This window comes from Manacus vitellinus, unplaced genomic scaffold, assembly GCF_001715985.3.
Source record: "Manacus vitellinus isolate BGI_N305 unplaced genomic scaffold, ASM171598v3 scaffold_15_pilon, whole genome shotgun sequence".
In the NCBI taxonomy this organism is placed as follows: Eukaryota; Metazoa; Chordata; class Aves; order Passeriformes; family Pipridae; genus Manacus; species Manacus vitellinus.
In genome coordinates, this window is record NW_021939122.1 from 10,947,253 (window position 1) to 10,968,524 (window position 21,272).

The 21,272-nt window shown below is 39.8% G+C and overlaps 1 protein-coding gene across 2 annotated transcripts in view; it reads left to right on the top strand.

Moving 5' to 3' along the window:
• Window positions 1-21,272, top strand: part of ARMH3 (armadillo like helical domain containing 3) — a 126,520-nt gene that overhangs the window by 52,177 nt on the left and 53,071 nt on the right. For both annotated transcript variants that reach the window (XM_018069237.1, XM_018069238.2), the window contains exons 21-23: window positions 2,397-2,479; window positions 3,002-3,128; window positions 5,766-5,841. In XM_018069237.1, coding sequence (XP_017924726.1) covers window positions 2,397-2,479; window positions 3,002-3,128; window positions 5,766-5,841 — 286 coding nt within the window. The remainder of the gene's footprint in view (window positions 1-2,396; window positions 2,480-3,001; window positions 3,129-5,765; window positions 5,842-21,272) is intronic.

Genomic DNA, 21,272 nt, shown 5'->3' on the forward strand with positions numbered 1-21,272 from the left:
AGAAATACTGCAATAGGCAGTTGTAGGGTGCTTTTCCTTGTCATTTGGTGAGTGCTTATGCTTTAGACAAATACACTTGTTCTTTTAAAAATAGTGTCTCCCTATCGGGGGCATCTTTCATGTTGACTGTGTTTGGGTGTTCAGCGGCTTCTCCTCACGCTGTGCAATCACCTGCTACAAAGGCCGTTCAGCAGGGCTCTGTTGGGAGAGCAAGAGGCAAAGAAACGAACAAAAGACTTCACACCACTTGTTATAGGAAATCCAGAGCTCTGCTACTCTGCTTCCAGAAGCCCAAGGTGCTGTTTGTTAAACAGCACCACCTGGTCACAAGCTGTGGCCGTGTGGACTTGTGGGGCCAGGAGAGAGGTAAAGTCGTGCCTGTAACTGTGAAGTGGGGAGACAGCCGATGAGCTGCTGTGACAGAGATGCAGGGCAGCTGTTTGCAGTCCAAGGCACTGACTGCAGGAGACTCTACTTTTTTGCTGTGGAGGCTTGGTTACCTTGGCAACCTGTTTTTAGCTGGATCTCTGCTCCGGTGGAGAGCCCATCTGTACCTGCTACTTCTTTGTTTTGAAATAGCTATTTTACAGAAAAATAACTGACAGGAGTTATTTCCAGAGCTAGTGTATTGTGGAATCTGGTTTCTGCTTTTGGTCTCAGGAGTTTGTCTGATGATGGGGTGATAATGGTGTGGGGAGTTCTGTGGCTGGATTGAATAGGTGTTAATATATCTGCTTCTTGGTGGGCCGCCGTTGTGGAAGGGAGAGATGTTATTGTTGATGGTTAAATCATGGAAGAGCTCTGAAAGATAAATCACTTGCATATCTGGAGTTTGCAGAGAACTTTGTTCATTCTGGTTTGCAGTTCAGCATCAGCCACCCGCTGGTAGATTAAACTGAGGTGATTCTGTCTGTGATGAGTAAATAGCCACCCTGGACCTGTAGGCTTCTGTTTTGGGGGCATGTATAAGCTTTTGATACTCGTGGTAAACTTCTAATATTGGAAAACAGAGGTTGCAGGACTGCATTCAGAACCTTACAATTTTGTTTGATTCAAGATCTGACCACTCTCTTCACATCTGTCTTTATACTGTAGGTTTTTTGTTTTTACCTTTTGTGAATACTTTCTAATCCTGAAGGGGGTGGGTATCTAAAATTTGCCCTTATCTCGTTCCTGTTCCCTGTGTGTGTTCTCCTTCTCTTACACAACCTGTACCTTTGGGCTGAAAGGAATGGTCTGTTCTGCATTTGCTGTGGAGTTCTCCCAAACCAGAACTGATTTTCTCACAAGTTACTGGGTAGTGTGTGACACTTGTGTAGTGGTGGGGGAAAAAACAGATTAACAAATTCTACTCATGCCTGTAAGAAATTGGAGTAATACCTGGTGTTGTTCTGCTAGATGCAGTTACCAATTAGTAGATAATAAAGAACTTCTTAAAAAAAGTGTGTATAGCACTCTATCTTGACTTTGCAGGACATCTAAAGTCAGATATTTCAAGTCTTGAAATCTGTTGACTTCAGAGCAGAGAGTACATTAAGAACCTGTTCTAGGCAGGCATCAGCTTTCAGTCCTGAGCAGCTATAATGCTGAAGAAGAGAAAATAGTTTTCTCTTCTAAAAATTTCAGCTAGAAAAAAGAAGATAAAGAACTTTGCATTTTATTCAAGCACATGGAATGCGATTGTTTATTGTAAAGTCGGCTTGATTAAAGCATTTTTAGTGAACCTTTTTGTTAATTATCACTCTTACTAACTGCTTTTGGGTGGTTACAGCAGGAGGTTTTGTTGTTTCATTATTTAAGATGAGCGTGAACCAGATCTGTAGTCTCTACCGCACAGCCCCAGATAACTGACACAGTAAAGTACTACACTCTTCCTTTTACCAGTGCAGCAGCATTGACACAGAGCTACAGAAAAGCTGTGCTGTGGGGTTTTTGTTACTTTTTTTAAAAACTCTTATGTATCAACAAGAGTGACAGTTTGGGGCTGACTGTGCATACATCATGGTGGCGATATATGAAACAGAAACGAGATAGTCAGATTCTCCAACCTGAAAACTCACTCCAGGATCTAGCAGACAGAAAAAGCTCCATGAACTAAGCTAACAAGAGACTTTACTTGAGCCTGAGCGGATTTGATTGGGAAGTCAGTGAAATAGAATAAAGGTGGGGTGGTAAAATAGCTGTCAGTGACCTGTCCAGCAGAGTATTTTAGCCACAAAAACCACTGCCAACCCCTACAAGTAAATTGATAATTTCCAATAAATTATGAGGATAATTTCTGCAGCTGGCGTTTAGGCTAGTTTACACCTGATAATGTACATGCATCTATATTTAAGTGACTTGTTGAAAATGGCTTTGTTTTTTATGTTATTTTAAAACTACTTTTTTTCTCCTAGCCTTGATCAACTTGTTAAAGTTCCTCATGTCTAATGAGACTGTGTTGCTGGCCAAGCACAACATCTTCACCCTTGCTCTTATGGTGAGTACACAAAAATCCTCTTATTTTTAACAACTTATAGTGAATGAATTTTAAGAAAGAATTATAATGCTGAAAGGATTCCAGAAAGGATTTCTGGCCTATTAAGGAGATATGAGAAGATGGCCACAAAGCAGAGGGATATTATTGTGTTTGGTTTTGCTAGGTGTTTGGAAAGGGCAGTGCTTGGACTCACTGTAGGGTCTGCTCACTGAAATAAAGAAGTCTATGTGAGGAAGGGCCTAATTTAATTTTCCAGATTTGACAATACTGTTTCTTCTTCTGTGTCCCTCTGTATGCAAAATAGAAACATGTTTTTCTAGCCCCAGATAAAATAGTATTTAAGTGTCTTGTCTGTCTCTTCTGTACTACAAAGAAAATAATAGATAAAGCAATGAAGTAGTGTAATACTGTCTGCTGCAATTGTGAGCTATTTCTTTGAAGGTTTGGGACATAGTTTGTATTGTTTCTGTTGCAGAATAGATTTGGGCTAAATATTCTTGTAACTTCTTTTCACTTGTCTAGGTTGTGAACCTTTTCAACATGTTCATCACTTACGGAGACACCTTCCTCCCCACTCCCAGCAGCTATGATGAGCTGTATTATGAAATCATTCGGATGCATCAGAATTTTGACAACCTTTATTCCATGGGTGAGTACCTCCTGACTTGCCAGGACTGCTGCTGACTGGAAGTGAGGGTGGTGGAGGAGGGACATTTGTGTCTGGTGATTTCAGTCCACCTGCTTCTGATGTATGCCTTACTGACTGGACATGTTTTGTGTAGTAGGATATGTTTAGTAAATTAAGAATTGAGGAACTGAGAGAAGGATAAACTAGTTAAAGGGATAAGGGTTTTTTTTAAGTCAGAAAAAAATAGAAACAGACTCCTTGCCTCTGTATCAGTCACTTACTGTGGTTGGAGATGTAAATTTGTTGTCAAAACAGAGTATGTGGTATGTCATGCACTTTCGTGTAGTTTGCCTCTACTATATTCAACAATTTCCAGTCATGCTGCCAAACCAGCCAATACAGAGAAACACTCAATGCAAATAAGAATTTGGAAAAGAATTGGAGAAACTTATAGCAAAAAGCTTGCAGTGCTAAGCAAATCACATCTACTGCACTCATTGCCAAAACAACCAAGAAAACAGCCCTGACAAACCTGCTTGCAGTGACAAGTGAATCAGTGGACTGAAGAATGTGCCCACTGGCAAAACAGGGAGAAACTGCCATCCTTCAAGGAGAGGCAGACATGCTGGAATGCTACCAAGTGACACCCAGCAGGGAAAAGACAAACAAAGAAGAGCAAGGGATGCATGGAGCTTAACCAGGCAGCATATACACAGGAGCCTGTGGCCCAGGAGAGCTGCAGCAGCACTGGTGTAGTGTCTGCATACTTGAATCTATGAAGAAAAGGAATATAGCTGTGTTCTTTGTTTGCTTTATTCTAGAAAGACCTTTTTTTCATTCACCTCCTGCTTCCTTCTCAGTGTGATCACCCAATGAAAAACAGGAGTTAATATAAGCAAAAAAGGGGAGTTAAAGGACAGACAATTGGCCACAACACTCTTCTGACATGGGGGAGAACCATGCTCACCCATATAAAAGTAGCTGAATACCCCCTGTAACTGCAAGCAGAAATGAACTGCTCTTTTATATAAATTTCCTACAGTTTTCAGCCATTACATAAGAGATCACTTGACCATTGTTATGCCCTCTGAGTGCATAAGATTTTTTGCTAACCCATTTCTTACTCCCAAGAATTGTAGCTATTAAGATTTTTTCAAACCCATCCCCTGTGGAAGCTGAAGGCAAGTGGATAGGAGAATAACATACTCATATAGTTCCTCAGTTGGGTTGCAGAAGGCACACCTAACTTGTTGAAACAGTTTGTCACATGAATGTTTTCATCCTGCTACCTAGAGCAAACCCTTTTGAATTACTGTTGGAGATACCTGAATGGAAACCCTCTCTGAATACATTACTTCAGATATTCAAAAACAGTACCTACTGCTTGACAACATCATGTTATTTGGAGCTGACATCTTTTTTCTGCAGATGACGTGTAATGGTAGACTAGGAAGTGAGAAGGTAGCACTGTCTCCAGCTGGTGAAAGCCACTAGGTGTCCTGACAGCTTCCTTTTGCTTGTCTGCCTGTCTCTGAGACTACAGTGACCCTTCTGTCCCTTGACCTTGGGGCATTTGTTAGCACAGATGAGAAAGCTACTCTGTCCTTTAGTTTTCTGTTAATGTGGTTGAAACTTTCTATTTTGGGAGTGGAGGTAGAGTCTAATTGACTTGGTTTTTTTTTCTTGTTTTGAAACTGAACTTTATGCAGATCTGCAGGACTGGAAGCTGTAATTATAGGCATGAGTATGCAGCCACTGTGCTTATGAATTCACTTGTAGCATCCATGTTTCTAGATGATCCTAAATTCAGATGATGAGCTGTTCCTTCACTTCTGAGTTGATGGTGGACCATTCTTGTAGAATCTAATTTCCAGAAAACTCTGTATGTACAAATTCATAGAAAATTCCCTTTTATTCAGGCAATATGGAAATTAATTTGAAAATCTGTTACAAGATCTGTTATTGTTTTGATGCATACCAAGAGATGTGCAGGTAACTACCACCGTAGAAACACTGCGTATTTTGACCTAAATAAGTATTTTTTGTACTCTGGCAGAAAAGAATTGGATTCCCAGAAGTTATTCCTGTTGCAGAATGTTTTCAGATCTGCTCTTAAGTCTGTCAGAGGCCATCTGTGCAACAGAACACCACCCTTGTTCCTACAGGGAGTGTTTTGTCCTAGGCTGGTGTTTAATTCCGCTTTGCAGTTCTGGATAAATTGAAATGTAAAGAATCCATCAGTGCTGGAGAGAGTTCAATCTTCAGGATGTAGTCTAGCTCCAATGGAATCTTGCATAAATGGAAGCTGGAGAACAACAGAATGTGGAATAATAGTTATTCAAACATGGGTCACTGCCCTGTTTCTGGGGGAAATGAACTGTATATGTGGTGATGAAAGCAGGACCTGGGTTCTTCTGTCCCCTCTGCTTCCTGTCTCGGAGTCATTATTTTGTTCTGTTCACCTCTTCCGTGTTCCTTATGTTTCTTAGATGGGCTTTGAAGGCAATATCTGTCCTGGATCACAGGTCATCTTGAAGAAGACCTTTGTTTTGATGTGATTCCTGGACTTCCATCTCGCCAAAGCAGATTTTTTTTCCTGTTTTAAATTAGAAAATTGCCAGTCCTGTGCCAGCACTGTTAACTGTCTTCTCCTTTCAGTTCTAAGGCTGTCTACCAATGCTGGTCAGTGGAAAGAGCCTGCAAGCAAGGTGACCCATGCATTAGTCAATATTAGGTAAGGAGTACAAGTTAGTAACCATTTTGAAGATTGTGTCCTGTGCAACTACATTTTTATCATGATTCTTTCACATTTGTTTTAGTAAGTTTGGGGTTGAATTTGTTCTCTTTGTTGGACTAAATTGTTCCTCTAAACAGGGTCTACTGGGATAAAGAGAGTATCACCAGGGTTTGATTGTCCTCTCTAATAATTCTCTCGGCTCTTCTGTTGACTGAGCGCTTTCAATGCATGGCACAAACTGTAATGAATTAATCCTCACAGCATTTTTGTGAGAAATTTTACAGTAGGGAACAATGCTGTGCTGAAAGAGCAGTTGTGGACCTAATGGATTTCTGTAGCGTGATTCTATTGCAATTCCGTGAAGCTGTGGAGGGGACAATAAACCAGCTCTAACAAGCAGATTCGAGGCCTGTTAACATTGCAGGATTTTGTGTGTTTAAAAGTGATTATTTAAGGACATTTCAGTGTTCTCTTAAACCTCTTTGTCCTGTTCAAGGGCAGAAGTTATGCTTTACTTGTAAGGCTGAAGAGTGTAAATCTAGATGTGTACTCTTTCACAATGGCAATAATTTATTTTCCTGGCACCTGAAGCAGCTAGTACTGACCAAGCTGAGTATTGGGAAAGAGGATCATGGATCTGATTGATTGGAAAATGAAAGAATGTTGAGAGAGAGTATTTACTGCTTAACTCTGGCTTGTAAACAAATCATAAAAGATGTAAGTATTTATACTGAAAAAATATCTGTCCATAACTTCCCTGGTCATCCCAGACACTTGGTGTCTGCAACACCAAGCAGGTCAGTACTGTTGCATTGCTAGTGCTTGTCATTTCCCTCACTACAAAAGACATTGTGTAGGACATCTTACACGTTTGTAAATCACCTTAAAGGTTCCCTTAGTAAGCCTGTAAGCTTGGTAACATCACGTATGATTCCAGATTTATTTTAGTCCTATCCTTGTTTTTGTTTGTTTTGTTTTGTTTTGTTTTTTTTAAACAGATGTAAATGAACTCTTGTGGGTAGATAATGCACTTGAAGTGAAGCAGCAGAACAGGTAGCTGTTGGCAAATTAATGTCACTTAATGTGACACAAAATGTCTGCCCTGGGAATTCTCTGTATACCCAGGGAGAGAAGTCTAAACTGGGAAGAGATTAAAAAAACAAGTGATCACAGAGGGTTTGTGCTCACCCCTGGTTTGTGAAACTTAAGATTTTGTGTGGGCTTATTTCCTTTTGGCTTAACAACTGCTTTTATGAAGATCAGCTTGCAACTGAGATAAGAAACAACCAAAAAATTGTCACTGTGATACCCCTCCCTGGACAGCCTGTATCAGACATGTCCAGATTACAGTTTTGTCTGGAACCAGTGAAGTCTCTCTGATGGACTTTTGGTAGATTTCCCTTGCTCCACCCAACTGCTCATCTGTACTGAAATTTCCTGAATGACTGCTTTTCATTCACTGAAATTTGAAAGGTCTAAATTAGAGATGATTCAAGGCCTAGGGAAGAATTAGAATTCAGAGAAGTCGGTCTGTTTGATTTATCCCATTTCCTTGCTCTCAAAAAAAAGAAAAGGAGGGGGTGGGGGAGAATTTTGTCTTCTGATTTGTTTTCTTCTGATGGTAAAAATACTGCATTTGATGGGTTCTTTAACTAAATAGATTTCAGAGCAGCCAGAAAAATCCAAAGGTACCATGCTTTTGTGAAGGTGATTGACAGTGTGATGTTTCAAAGGGACTAGAACCTGGTTTAGCTCCTTGTTATCTGGATTTTCTGTTTGTTCATGCCCCTTTGTTTCCCCTTAGAGTGGTCTTAGCACACTGTGTCTTATTTGGATGCTTTGCCATGAAGAGAATGAATTTAGAGAAATCCACTTCACATTGGATTTTTCCCTCACCTTGCTCCGTTGTTCTGGAAAGTTTTTATGAGCAATGAATTCCTTCTTCTTGCTGTAACTCTACAGTGCAAAGTCATGCTTTGGTTTATATCTCCATCTCATTATACAAGCTATTTAAAAAGAAATAAACCTTGTCATTTCCTTATCGTAAGGCTTTTAGTAGGTTTTATAAATGTAAAAGCATCTGCCTATGCATGCATGTGGTGGGCTTTAACAAGAGCCTTAAATCCTAGTGTACAATTTTATGTGTGTTTCTGCCAGGAGAGGAGTGGTGAGTGGCTGCAATGCGTTTGTGTTACAGGAGTAAGTCTTGAGGAGACACATAAAACAGTCCTGCTTGCACCCACAGTGCTGAGCTGGTGAGCTCGGCTGATTAATTGCTGTAATAGAGAGTCAGGATGAGTAATACTTAGAGAATCTTTGACATGTTCTTGTTTAAACTCAGCCACAGAGAGAGATCTCTCTTTGTGTATCCTATTATGGTATGAGCACTACTTCTGACTTGGACCTTATTCTTCACTAGGCAGTCTGATTGAGTTTTGTTGTTGCTGATTATTTGATTTTCCTTGTCCTTATGTTCTTTGATTTCTCCAGTGAAAAGAGCAGTCACGAATATTCTTTTTTAGTATTGAGAGATGGGGAGGCTATTCCTGCCTTCTCTTTTTTATAGATAATTCATAATTTCTGTCCAACCTAAAGAAAATGAAATTTGAAGAAGACAGAATAATAATAGCCTTATCTATCTGAAAATCTTACATACCGCACTGGAATGAGTGATTTCAATTGCTGTCCTATCTCATAATAGTCATTATAACTTCGGTCTGTGGATTTGTCTCTGGAGTTTTCATAGATAATTGAGATGTGATAGACTGCAAGATGTAGCTGCAGCACTGGTGGGGTTGAAATAGGAAGGTGCAGCAGTTGATGGTTTGAAAACTCACCTTCTCACCTATGAGGAAATAAACACATTTTGAGACAAGTTATTTTTTATTAAGCTAATGAGCCTCTTCAAGATAACATTGTGCAGGTTTGCATTTAATGAGAATTTTATTAGCGCAAGGTTCAAAGGGGCATCTCGTGATTGTCTATTCAGTGAGAAGGGTAGCAGCTGAATCCCTGTGTTCTCTTAATAGACTTTCTCCTGATCAGGATTTTTCCAAGGTGAATAAATAGATTAACTCAATGATTACTTGACTGAATTTCTTCATTGTCTGAAATTCAATCCCATCATAATTTTTAAAGTAATTTTATTTTTCTCACTGAAACATTTTTAATAAGCAGAGAGTAAGTTTGTAGTATGGAACTAGATAGGGTTATTTTTTTTTCTAAGGTGTTTTATGTGCTGTTTTAGCATATGCTGCAATCCTTGCTTGAGTGTTTCATTCACCCTTCCATCTTGCAGCTACTTTTATTCCACTTGAGACACCGTGTGATGCTCTTTCTTTGAACAGGAGGTACTGCTTCTCCCAGGGCTGCTTTTGGGGTTGTAAAGGAGAGACTGGGGATTTGGGAGGAGCACTTAAAACATCACATGGATACGTATAAAATGGTTATGCTTGCTGCCAGTCTAGGCAGGAGCATTCTGAAGGAGCCCTTGCAATTTTACCTAGGTGAAAGAAAGCCAAATCAGGCTGTGGTTGTTTCTTGTAGGACAACAGACATCCTGGCCCTGAAGCTATGGCTCAGGATAAATTACCAGCACTCCACAGAACTGCCTTTATTGAAAACCTTGACAGGGAAGGAGGCTCCATTGCAGATATTTGTTAGAAAGTGAGCAGCTGCAGGCAGTCCATGTAGTACCTTCAGCATTGTTCCACCAAACTGCAAGGAATTTAGCGTCTATTTATGGGGAGAGAAGAACCAAATGCTGCTTAGTCATGTTGCAATGGATGGCTCTAGCATTTATGCAGGATGTGTGAATGGGGACCTGCTGGTAGAGAAGGGCTTCAGTATGGAGTGATGACCTGTGGGTTACAGTGAGCTGAAACTGTATAAGATATGTATTTATATATATATACTCACACACACACTTTCTTCCTTCCCTCTCTGTATGGATGTAATGGACACACACATTTCTTGCCAATATGAGTAAGAGAGTGAAAAAGGGAGGGCAAGCTTAAAGCCTGTTTATGAAAAGAAATGGTCAAGAAAATATATGTGCATATATATAAAATATGGATATCTATGTGTACATTATAGATATATGCACATATATGAATGTGTCTATCCATATATGTATATATGGATGTCTTTGTATATATAAAAACATAAACTGACATACTCACGTGTCTACACTTACAAATATATATATATTTATATGTAGAACACACACACAAACATGCTGCCCTTGGCAATGCGCTAATCCGAAGCCGTAATCTCCAAGTTGAAAATACCAAGCACCTACTTGTTTACATATTCTCCAAGATGAACCACAAGTATGGGCTAAGGATGCTCAGGTGTTGCTCCTTCCAGCAGCAGGATTGCACTGGGTGTGTACCGTGATCCCCTGGGACTTGGGGGACCCTGTGGAAGTGCTGGTTTGGGCCAGCCAGTGCTGAGCAGCAGAGGGTGCTCAGGCATGCAGGTTAGCCCAGAGTGATCTGGAGTTCATTCCCTGGGATTCTTAAACCCACTTGTGAGGGCTGCCACTGGTGGAATAACAACTCCATTGAATTGTTCACTGAGGTGTGCTTAATGATAATGACCTCTGACATGCTGTCACTGCTAATCAACCTGATTGAGCTCAGATCACAGAATAGCACAAGACAGTCAACAATTACTTTTCTTAATAAGAAGAAAGCAACAAAACCCAAAGAAAAAGGCAGAAATGTATTTTATTGGTACTTTTAAAGTCTAAAATAAATTTGGTAAGATAAGGATCAAATTGTTGCTAAAATGCTGTAAGAAAACTTCTGAGCTTTATGTATCCAAGCTATTTGAAGAATTAGTTCATTGCAGTTTTTGAATGGTAGGCTGAAAAAATGATAATGCTGAAAAACTGAAAGTGGATTCTAGATGAGGATTCTGGATTTGTTCTTTTTTAATGATCTGTGATCAATCCTCATTGCACGAGCAAAACTAATAGACTCTTCTTGTCATTTCATGTGTTTCTTATTGCATGCTTTTCTGGTTGCACAGGGATTCTGGCACAGCAGAACAGTTCTGAAATGCCACAGTGGTTATAACAGAGCTGGGTTACTCAGAGTTCACCTGCTAACTCTGGTTGTTTTTCAGTTGACCTTGCAGTATTCTGGTAAGGAAAGTTCCTTTGCTAGGAGCAACAGATCTTGATGTGAACAGATTCCGGCATTAGCTGGCACCTAAACAGAGGAAGCAGGTGGATTGAGAGGGAAAAACCTAATGACCAGCAACATATTAACAGAAGAATCAAAAAGAATGAAAGAAGCACTCCTATCTCCGGTTGCAATGTTTTGTCTTTTCGTGGCAGTCTACCGGTGTTTCCATTATTTTTATTAGCATTTAGTCTAGTCCTGTAACTTCAGCATTTCATTTCTTGTACATTATCTGATTTATTCTTGAGACAGTGTTGTTTTCAGTTATTGCTCTTTATTTACAAGCTGATTCATCTCGGTGTGTTTCTCTTACAGAGCCATAGCCGATTTCATTCTGCTATAATTTTCTTTCATTCTTTCTCATTCATGCAGTGGCTTAATTAAATGTTGTCTCTACCACTGGCCTAAATCCAAATAGCAGATCTGTTGGTTGAGTGGCATTGTATGGACTAGTTCCATGAACATAGCAGCATGGTTCAGCAAGTCAGGCACGTCCCTGGTCACCTTCCTTCTTTCTGCCATTTACTTTCATTTCAGTCATTACTGCCTGGGAAGGGACTCTGACAATGTCAAGCCTGTTTTCTTTTTAATGAACATTTTTTTTCCCAGTAGGTTTTTGGAAGGATTGATTTTTTTTTTTTTTTTTTTTTGTGGTGACTTAAGATTTCTAGAGCTGATGCTGATTTTGAGCAAAGCTGTTTGTATGGCAAAGAAATGCCTCTATTTGAGATGCCATAGCCACAGCTTGCTTTCTCCAGTACACTTGAATGTCATTCTGCAGGGATCACTTTTGCTCTAAAATTTCATCCTCAAAGTAAGCAAGGCTTTTTTGGATTGGGGTAAGGACAATCTTGAAGTGATTTATTCTTGGGATGGCAGCCTCACTTAACTGACTTTCTTTGCTTCTTTTCAATGTCTACAATTTTATCAGCCACTTTAATTTCCTTTCCTTGAGTCACAAAGGCAGCAGGCTGGCCTCTAAGAGGGAACTGGCAGCAGGATCTCCCTGTGTATTTCAGGTGCTCTGTAAGGTTTGCTGTGGAGGTGAGGTGTCTGTATAAGAGAGGATTGTTTGCTGGGCCAAAAGGAGACTTTTCTGCAGCACACTGCTTGGCAGTCTCTTCTGAAGTTCAGCAAGTATCTTAGTTCATGTGATTCCTGTAAGGTGAACATCGCACTGCAGTTTGCCCACTTGTGAAATTTTATCTTTCTGGATGTTTTGTTGGAAACATTTCTTCCTTGAGATCTGAAAGTTTTGGAAAGTTAGCTGGGATCTGTAGGCTACTTTTTTGGTAAAGTTTGCTGAGAAATATTACTTCCATTACTGAGGTATGGCAACCCAGATTTCGTATGCTCTGTGTCAAATGCAACTGCCTTGTGAATAGGGAATTTGTGTCTGTGGGTCTTGTTTGCTGGATTCATGGGTGCAGATTGTGGGCTTACAACATGGACTTAGTTAAGCTGCAAGCAGTTTTTTTCTGAAAGCTGTGTATTCAGCTTTGGAAGTGTAATGTTGGCACATCATTTCAGCTTTTGTGCTAGTGAATTTGGGGTCTGGAGCTTTGTGAGAAGAGACAGTAGAAAGGTGAGAGACTTGTCGGTGCAGTTGTGTTTGATTTATGTGAGTGACTGTGCACTGCCTGGTCTGAAGAAGTGTGGCACCGGGCAAGAAATTCTTTCTTGTTTTGCTTGCCAAATACTTTTCTCTGTAGAAACATAAAAATACTGGAGAATATATGTCTGCATGGGGAGTAGTTCTGGTTTGTTTCAGAAGTGGATAAAAAATTTATTGGTTAGAAGTTATTTTTCTATCTCATTTGCAGATATTTTGGTCTTGAATCCTGTTGCTGGAAACAGGCAAGTTGTGGATGAGCTCAGGAATACATTAAAGCATGTACTGCAAAGCTAGAATGCAGACTTGTAAACATCTTGGGTTTTTTGTTACAGCTCAAAATCCAGAGAGGTCTGCTGTTTCTGGATTTCAATGATTGTATTGTTTCGTCCTGTTTACAGAACAATCTTAATTATTCTGGTACTGTGGCTGGCATGAGTTCAGTTCCTAATTGATAGATTTCAACCTTACAGTCAGTGTCTTTGTTGGTAGCTCTAATGCAGCCAGGAAGCAACCAGATTCTCTTGGCCCCAAGAACTGGCTCTACTGGAACATGACTGAAGCACAGTTTGAAACAGCTGTTTGTAGCTTGTCGAAACTTTGCCCATGCTGGTCTTATTCTTTGGGTAAATATAAGGGATGCTGATCTCCACTGGTCTCAAATATAGCTTTCAAGATTTGCTTTAATGGAGAAAGAACATTAAGCAACTTTCTTCATAACCCAAACAATGTAAAAATCATTGTGAGCTTAAATAGCACCTTTTTCCCTTGAAAAATGATGTAATATAGAGCTGTTTTGCTCTTTCTGTTTAAAAGAAATCTTGCTCACAGCAGCAGCCAGAATTATTATTCCCTCTGAAAATCTGGGCTGTGGGATGTGTACTTGGGAAAAAAAAGCTTTTCAAAAGTCAGTAAAATGTATTTCTTATTATCTTATAATAGTGGGGGGCCTAAAATTTGGTTTTGCTCTAGAAATGTAAATGCTCTGTTCTCCTAATTCTTCCTTTAGGACTAAATTGACAAAGTACCCACTCATTAAGTACATCTGCTCATTAAGGTAATGAAGTACCTACCTTATTTTGAATTGAAAGCAAGGATAATACATTGTTAGCATGACTGCAGAACTGCAGTCTGAAGATTGCAGCAGAATCTGTAGCTCAGTTCCTAGGGAACTGTGAGAGGAAGACACTTGTTTGTAAGACTTTGTTCATTAAAAAAAACATGCATCCTAGCTTTTAAAGTTAAGATGATTTTTCTTAGGGGCTCTACCCACCAAAGGCAGAGAGGTTGTCTCACCCTACCAGCACAGGTACTGCAACTGCCAGTAAATACCAGTTGGTATAGCCAAAGCTAAGGTGAAAGTAAAATGCTGCTTGCAGCTAGGGGGTGGGGGGAAGAGAGCTTGAGTGAGTGTGAATTTTTTTTTTCTTTCCCCCTTCCAACATGCCAAAGTATTTTGGACTCTAATATCTCTGAGTCCAGACAGAGGCCATAAGATACATCAGAGTTTCAGGTAGCTTGAATTAGATTGACTGTTTCAGAATCCCAGAATGTAACCTTTTGTTGTTACCCTATTTAGTCTTTAAATTTTTTCTCTGACCCTTGTAGCTAGGTGAACATTCGGAAAATGATGGCATAATACTCCAGAAGTAGCAATTTCTCCCTTAGCTTTGAGGTCAGATTTCTGTTGCCTGTCCCAAGGGATGCTAGCTGTGAAGGTTTGGCAGTTGCAGATGCCCATGTGCTTGCCTGCTTCTCAGCAATCAAAGCCAACCATGTTAAGGTAACAGTGATCTCATGAAGAATTCAAATCTGATGGGTACCAGGTTCTGATATCTCATGCTGGAAAGGGTTTAGTTAAAGGATGTTCCTCTGGCAAAACTGCCCCAGTGTGCTTCCTCAGCTTGTGCTGTGATCACTTGGAGCAGGTATAAACTGAGTGTGGCTGAGCAGGAGGGTTCACCATATTCCTGCTGTCTCCTCTGTGGGGAGCAGCCTGCATGTAAAGGAGGAGACTGGGGACTTGACCCAGGATAAAACTCTCTAGGCAGGAAAAAAAAAGAGCAAAGCAATGTGTTTTTAGTGTTGGTCAGTTCTCAAGACTTTGTTCCATACAGATATGTGACTGGTTGTGTCAGCCCGTAGAGGATGTGAGCACAAACAGCTCAGTGTTAGGGACAACAGGACAGTCTCTCTTAGCAGCATTGGCTTGTTAAACCATTTTTAAACTAAAATGCTGCAAAGTGTTTTCCTAGTTATGTCCAGCATCATCAGTGGTCACTGGTGTGACTCTTTGCAGGGGTCTAAGCACATGTTCTCTTTCCTGTGCTGATATATAGTGTAGGGTGGTTTATGGAAACTGTTCTTGCTGTTAGTATCAATATAACCATTGCCTAAAGCTTTGCCTTAGGTATTGGGCTTGAGACAATAAATACTACTATGAGCCCAAAAAATGAGAACTTGAGTGTTACTCAGCTGGGAGTCTGAAGTAGGAGACCTCTGACACATCGAAGGCATCTCACTGCAGTGGAGTCCTGTTTGATAGGATATAAAAGCATGGTCTCAAACGTGTCTTATTTTGAGGATGACCAAAACTGGAATGACCTTAAAAGCTCCCTGGCAATCTTTTTGCCTGACTTTTCTAGAAGACTTTGAAAGCCTAAAGCTTTTTCATGTTGCTGCTTTAGTGATTAATTAGGTCATCACTTTTTGTGTTAATTACAGTGACATTTTTCTTCTCATTAATTGGATTATGGAAGGTTTTTGAGTGTGTGTGGGATGGGAAGTAATGCAACCTCTGGCCGAGGGAAGGATGATTTCAAACTTTATAACACTGAATTTCAAAGATGGCTTTGTGTACAGTAAAAAAATTGCTTTTACCCAATATAGAAAATGTAGCTGGTAAGTGCTTTGAGGGCAGGATAAATGCCTTTTATTCTAAACAAACTTGGGATGTTTCCCACATTTTGGATGAGGAATTTTAAACTGGATCCTTCTTCCAGAAGGTTGTATGTTGTGTTAATTAATGTAAAGCTCTTGCTGCTGACAGCAGGGTATGAATATGATGTACTTTATATAATGTCCTTCATGGGGTATTTGAAAGGACTTTACAGGGAGATTGTTAAGCAGGGCAGTGTACATGAACAAAGACTGACTGCTTCTACTTATACTTTTTTGTAATTATTTAATGTCCTTCTTACAATTTTGCAATTCTGTTTGTTTGCTTTGGAATCTGAGTTAACTTTTTATGGACATTTGAGATGAGCTTGTCTGACACAGACGTCCCTTGTGAACTTAGAAAGCAATAGGTCTGCACTATGTTCTTGATTCTTTATTGAGTTAGTCCATGTGTGATATCTTGAACCCTGCTGAAGGACCAGACTGCAATTTTCACTGAGTAGCATGTATTTTTCTTCCTTGTTTGGCGACTTTCACTCTAAGCATAAACTAATGTCAGAAATGAAGAGTCACAAAACAAGACTGTCCAGGATCTGAAGTTTGGCTGGGAAATAAAGTAAGTCAGATTGCAGTGAGGGAGGTTCTTCTCAACATAAGTGATCCCATACTGTAACAAATAGCTCAGTGCAATCTCCATCCTTGGAGTTATCCCTATCTTGCCTAAAGACAGCTGTGAGTGCAGAGCTGGACCATGTAACCTCCCAAAGTCCTTTCCAACCTAACCCATTTGATTTTAGGGAACAGTCTCTTCACTGCATGGTCAGATAGTAAAACAAGCAAGAAAGCTTGTTTTCCTGGAGTGTGTTGTGCTATATGTTAACTCTGGGCCCATCTGCTAGAGATGCAGAGTAGAGCACTTATTTAAATGAGAAGAGCTTGTAGTGGTTGGCATCTAGTTTCTTTCCCTGGAAGATCAGTAAAGGATAAAATCTGAAGAACTCACAGTACATGTTGTTGCAGATGCCCAGTATTGTCTGCTGTCTGTGATCTTACCATTAAATTGGATCCTGCCAGTGAGATCCAACTACGCAACTCAGTCATTTGTGAGGAGAAACTATTCTGAGTATGATTAATGCTGTGGTTGATGACAGGGATAGAAAGCACTGCTTTGAATAATGCCTATAATGGCATATTCCCCTGTGTGTGTGTTTAAAGGAAGAGTCTATGGTTATATGAGATTGAGGGCATTTAAGAGGCAGTTAATGACAAGTGAAAATGATAGCTAGGGTAGATTAATTGTTAAATGAATTGTGCCTGCACTTGCTGTCATTTTAATGTGGTATCGGTCTAAGTATGATGTTATGTAGCAGGAAGGCATCAGGAAACAATACTGAGCACTTAAGTTCAGGTCAGAGGAGTCTAAAGGCTTAGCCTTTAAAGGCTTAGCCTTTAAACTAGAGTTTTTCTTTAGTGTAGCGATCTTTTTGCAGTGTGGGGTTTTTTTCTTCCCTTCTGAGAATACAAAAATCTTTATTTTGATTAATTTTATAAGTTTTTTTCCCCATGCTGCTTTGACAGTGCAGTAATGGAGTATTTTCTCATAATCAGTTTAATATGAGCTTTGTTTTAACTGTTTCTGGAATTAGATGATACTAACTGAACTTGGTCTGAGCATAGCTTGGGGATTTTTATTTCATTTTTTTTTATTGTACTCTATCTCCAGTACTACTTATTTAACTTTGATTTGGCATGGGGCTACTTTATATTCATGCCTTCAGTCTGAGTGGAGCATAAGGGAAATTATCAGGCTGGAAGAGGGCTGAAAGCAGCCAGGCATAGGTCTCATCCTGTCATTACTGTGAAGAAATCTGTCTTTTGAATTGATTCGGAGTGACAGTGGGGCAGGAAGGCACTGGCAGAAGCTGTATGTCTCTTGCAAGCTTTTGTTCTCACATGGCCAATAGCCTCATTTGAGTGAATTTTGTGTGCTTTCTAGATGAAATGTTGCCACATATTTTTGGGTAAAGTTTAGTGGTCCCTCTTAAGACTTAGCTTTACTGAATGGTTCTTAGGGCCCTTTTTTTTTGTCTGCTAATATGTTTTTAATTTTTAAAGCATTTTCTGTGTTCCAAGTGGAATCAGTTTGGGCCCAAGGACACTTGGAGGACGTGAGCTTTGATTGCTTTCAGCCTACTAATCTTCATGATCCAAACTGTGCATTCAGGCAGAACTAAAATAATGCCATCTACAAAGCAAGATAGGAAAATAGTCAACAGAAAGTCTTTCCTAGGAAGAGAGGAGGCCTTCAAATTCATCTTGTAGAAGGATAAACTTGGATGGGGACAGGTTCAGACAAGCATCAAGAATCATGATTTCCTTCCCAGGGACACATGGCTCATGCTTTGCCCCATCCAGCAAAGTGAAAACTAGCGGATACTGCTAATGTGGTGGGAAACAGAAGTGATGTAGAGCAGCTTCTGAAGCTGAAGGGTTGTTTGTAATGGGAACAAATGGACAGGGAGTATCATAAATAAATAAAAGTTGGAAGTGAAAGGTTTTCTAACATTCAAAGCACTGAGAGTCTGGGGCAGTCTTGTAATCAGTTAAAATGATGCAACCTAAGCAGGGAAGGATTATTTTGTAGCTGAGACTATCAGAGGATGGGAGAGCCAGAATGCCAGACGTGTCCCAGGAGGAACCCAGGTGAAGGATGCCTACTGATGTTCTCAATGAGCAAGGAATGTGTGGGGTGTTTTTGTGGGTTTGATTGTTTGTTTTGGGTGTTTTTGGTTTTTTTTTTTTGCTTCCTCCTGCCTGCATCAGTAATGTTATCAGTTCCAGGGTGTTACAGACATGGGTCAGATCATGCTGGTCTGTGGCTTAGGACATAATTCAAATAGTGTGTAGTGTTTTCTACAATATAAGGCTTGTAGAAACTTGTAGCTGCTTTTTGTAAGTTATTTGCTTCCTGCACCAGTGATTGAGAACGTGTTAGTGCTAATAGGGTAGCCGGTTCAAAAAGACTGATGCCACTCCCTCCTGTCAGTCAGGAATCACTTTTCCACTAAAGGAAGACAGTAAATGTCTTCGGTAAAATTCAGAGGCTGGCTAACAAATTGCACTTTAGAATACATTACAGATGATGAATGTGATCTCCTTAAAGGGAAATCTGTTCGTTTGACTTAGTGCTCTTACGATTAATTGCTTGCCAGATTAAATTGCTCCATAAAACGCATGCTACTTTATTCGATCTCGTCATGATGAGATTAGCTAGGCCATGCTGATTCTTTGTATGTTAATTACAGTGGTGTTTTCTTCTTCAATTTAATTATTAAATTGTTTAGCACAGCGTGCTCTCTCTAGCCTCAGGAAAGATGTCTGTATTTTTCTCTTGACCACTGTTTTATAATCATACTGCCCTTTTTCTGGAAGTATTCTGGGTTTCCTTTAGACAAGTATCACACACTGTAAAGGATTCATTCTAAGATTTTTCTGTGGGGTTTTTTTTTGTTGTGCTGCTGAAACACAGAAGTGGTGCTAACCTTGCACAGGTTCATCATGTGACAGTCTAGGGTGAGGAATGAGGAACATCTGAACTGAAGCTGTGGAGGCATATTTCCAGAGTTGCCACCCAAACAGGAATTTATCTGGGCACTGAAGTTTAGCTTTCTGCTTCTGCTGAGAAGTGTAAAGCTCACTGAGTGATCAGGATGTTTGCTTTTTGTCTTACCTGGAAAATCATTGCCAGAGCAGTTCAGTATTCTCTGTGCTGTTGATGTTTTGGGGCAAATTTGGAGGTGATGCCTCAGGGTTTTTTGATTCTTTTAAAATTTTTATAGATTGTATAGAAGAACAATATGTGCTTTCCTTGCTCTTGAAGGAGTTCTCTGTACTCAGTGACCATACCCAAGACACTTTTTTTTCTGAAAACCTGCAAAATGGAAACATAAGAAGCTGAACAGCATGGGATTGTGATAACAGCCTATAATTACTGAAGGAGGCCATCGGTAAAAAAATTAGGGAAAATTTAAGAAAAAATGATTTTAAGTTCTCAGTACAACACTTGCCTCAGCCTTTAGGATATTGGTTCATGCTCCCTTCATCAGTCAGGGTCCTGATTGCATGTGGAAATACCTGCCACACACACAGACACACAGAAAATAACCCCTATCCTTTTGCAGTGCTAAGCCTGGGATTTGCACATAACCTCATGTTCCCACAGCAACGTACAACAGTGGCTCTGTTGAAAAGCTATTGGTTTTCTTTATTTGTTTTACTTTGTTTACTGTTTATTTTGCTATACCACTCTAGATAAAATATTTAATATGCATTAACTAAACTGTTAGCTGTGGTGTTTAAAATCACTCAGATCTCTGGGTCTAAAATGGAGCTTCTCTCTTACCTGACTATAATAACTTTTTTTTTCAAATCTACTTCTCAATTTAACCCCTCTCCCTCAGAAAATAGTGTATCTTTTATTAGAATTGATTCCCAAAGGCAAGGCAAATTTTTGTATTGATTAGCCTAGTCTTTCATGTGTATCCAGAGCTTAGAAAATTCAAAAGAGTGTAGCAGAACTATGAAATTTTCAAAAGGGGCAGCAAGAATGACTGAAGGTATGGAACCAGATGTGTTGTGAGGAACATTTATATACATGACAAGTCCTCAGGCTGGAAGAGATGGCAGAGAATATGTAAAAGACTTAGTAAAAAATATCAAATGTCAGAGAATATGAAGAGGAACTATAAGAAGAGGGTGTATCAGAAGATCAGATAAGCTCAAACCAAAGAGATACTGCTTCACGCAATACTTTTTTAAGCTGTGGAATACCTAAAAGGTTATGTGAATTTAAAGCAAGGATTATACAAATTAATCGAAGAGAATTTCATCAGGGGTTACTGAATCATGCAGAAGTCACCTCTGCTTCTTGTATTATCTTGAACTGCATGTGGCTGGAATTAAGAGTTGTTTCTGGGGCAGTATCATTTTATTCTTGTCTACTTTTAAGCTGTAACTGGAGCTCCCATTTCTGGGCAGTTTTGAAGTAGGGACATAGAGCTGGCCTTTGCTACCTGACTCAGTATGGCAGTTTTTAATGTTTACATAAATTTTATCTGTCAGCAGTTTCTCAGGAATAACTTATGTGCTACAAAGCCTTTACCCAAGGGTAAGGCAACATGCCAAGCATTCCCATCCCACTGCTTTCAGGATGGAAGGATTGCAGTTTACTTACCCATCTAGGTTATACATGTGATTTGTTCAATCTGTCACTGCTTTCAAGTTGAGAAGGCTGAATTCCCATGTTGAGTGTTTGTAAGAGTTCATTGTTATATGAAGGAGTCTCAACTTCATTTTGACCCACACCCTCATTGTATACAGAAGAGAGGGCCTCCAAACCTTTCTGTGGCTTTCTGCGGCTGCTTGTGTGTGCACAGGAAATACTGCCTGTGGTAATTTAGAATGTCTGAGGAAGAATATGATGGGCTGGTCTGTCTAACAACCTTTTGCTCTTTTCTGGGAGTGGTAGAGAAGTGTGTGATTTTCTAGAGCACTGGTGAAGAGAAGAGTAGAATGATTAACCATGGAAGATTTTTCTCCCCATGTGGTTTTACTTGAGAATTTCAGTCATTATCTTCACTGTTCCTTTTTTCTCCAGAAGGACCTCATGGAGAGCTGTCAGGATCATGTACTCATAAATCTCATGAAAGTAAAACCCGTGCCAGCTGAGC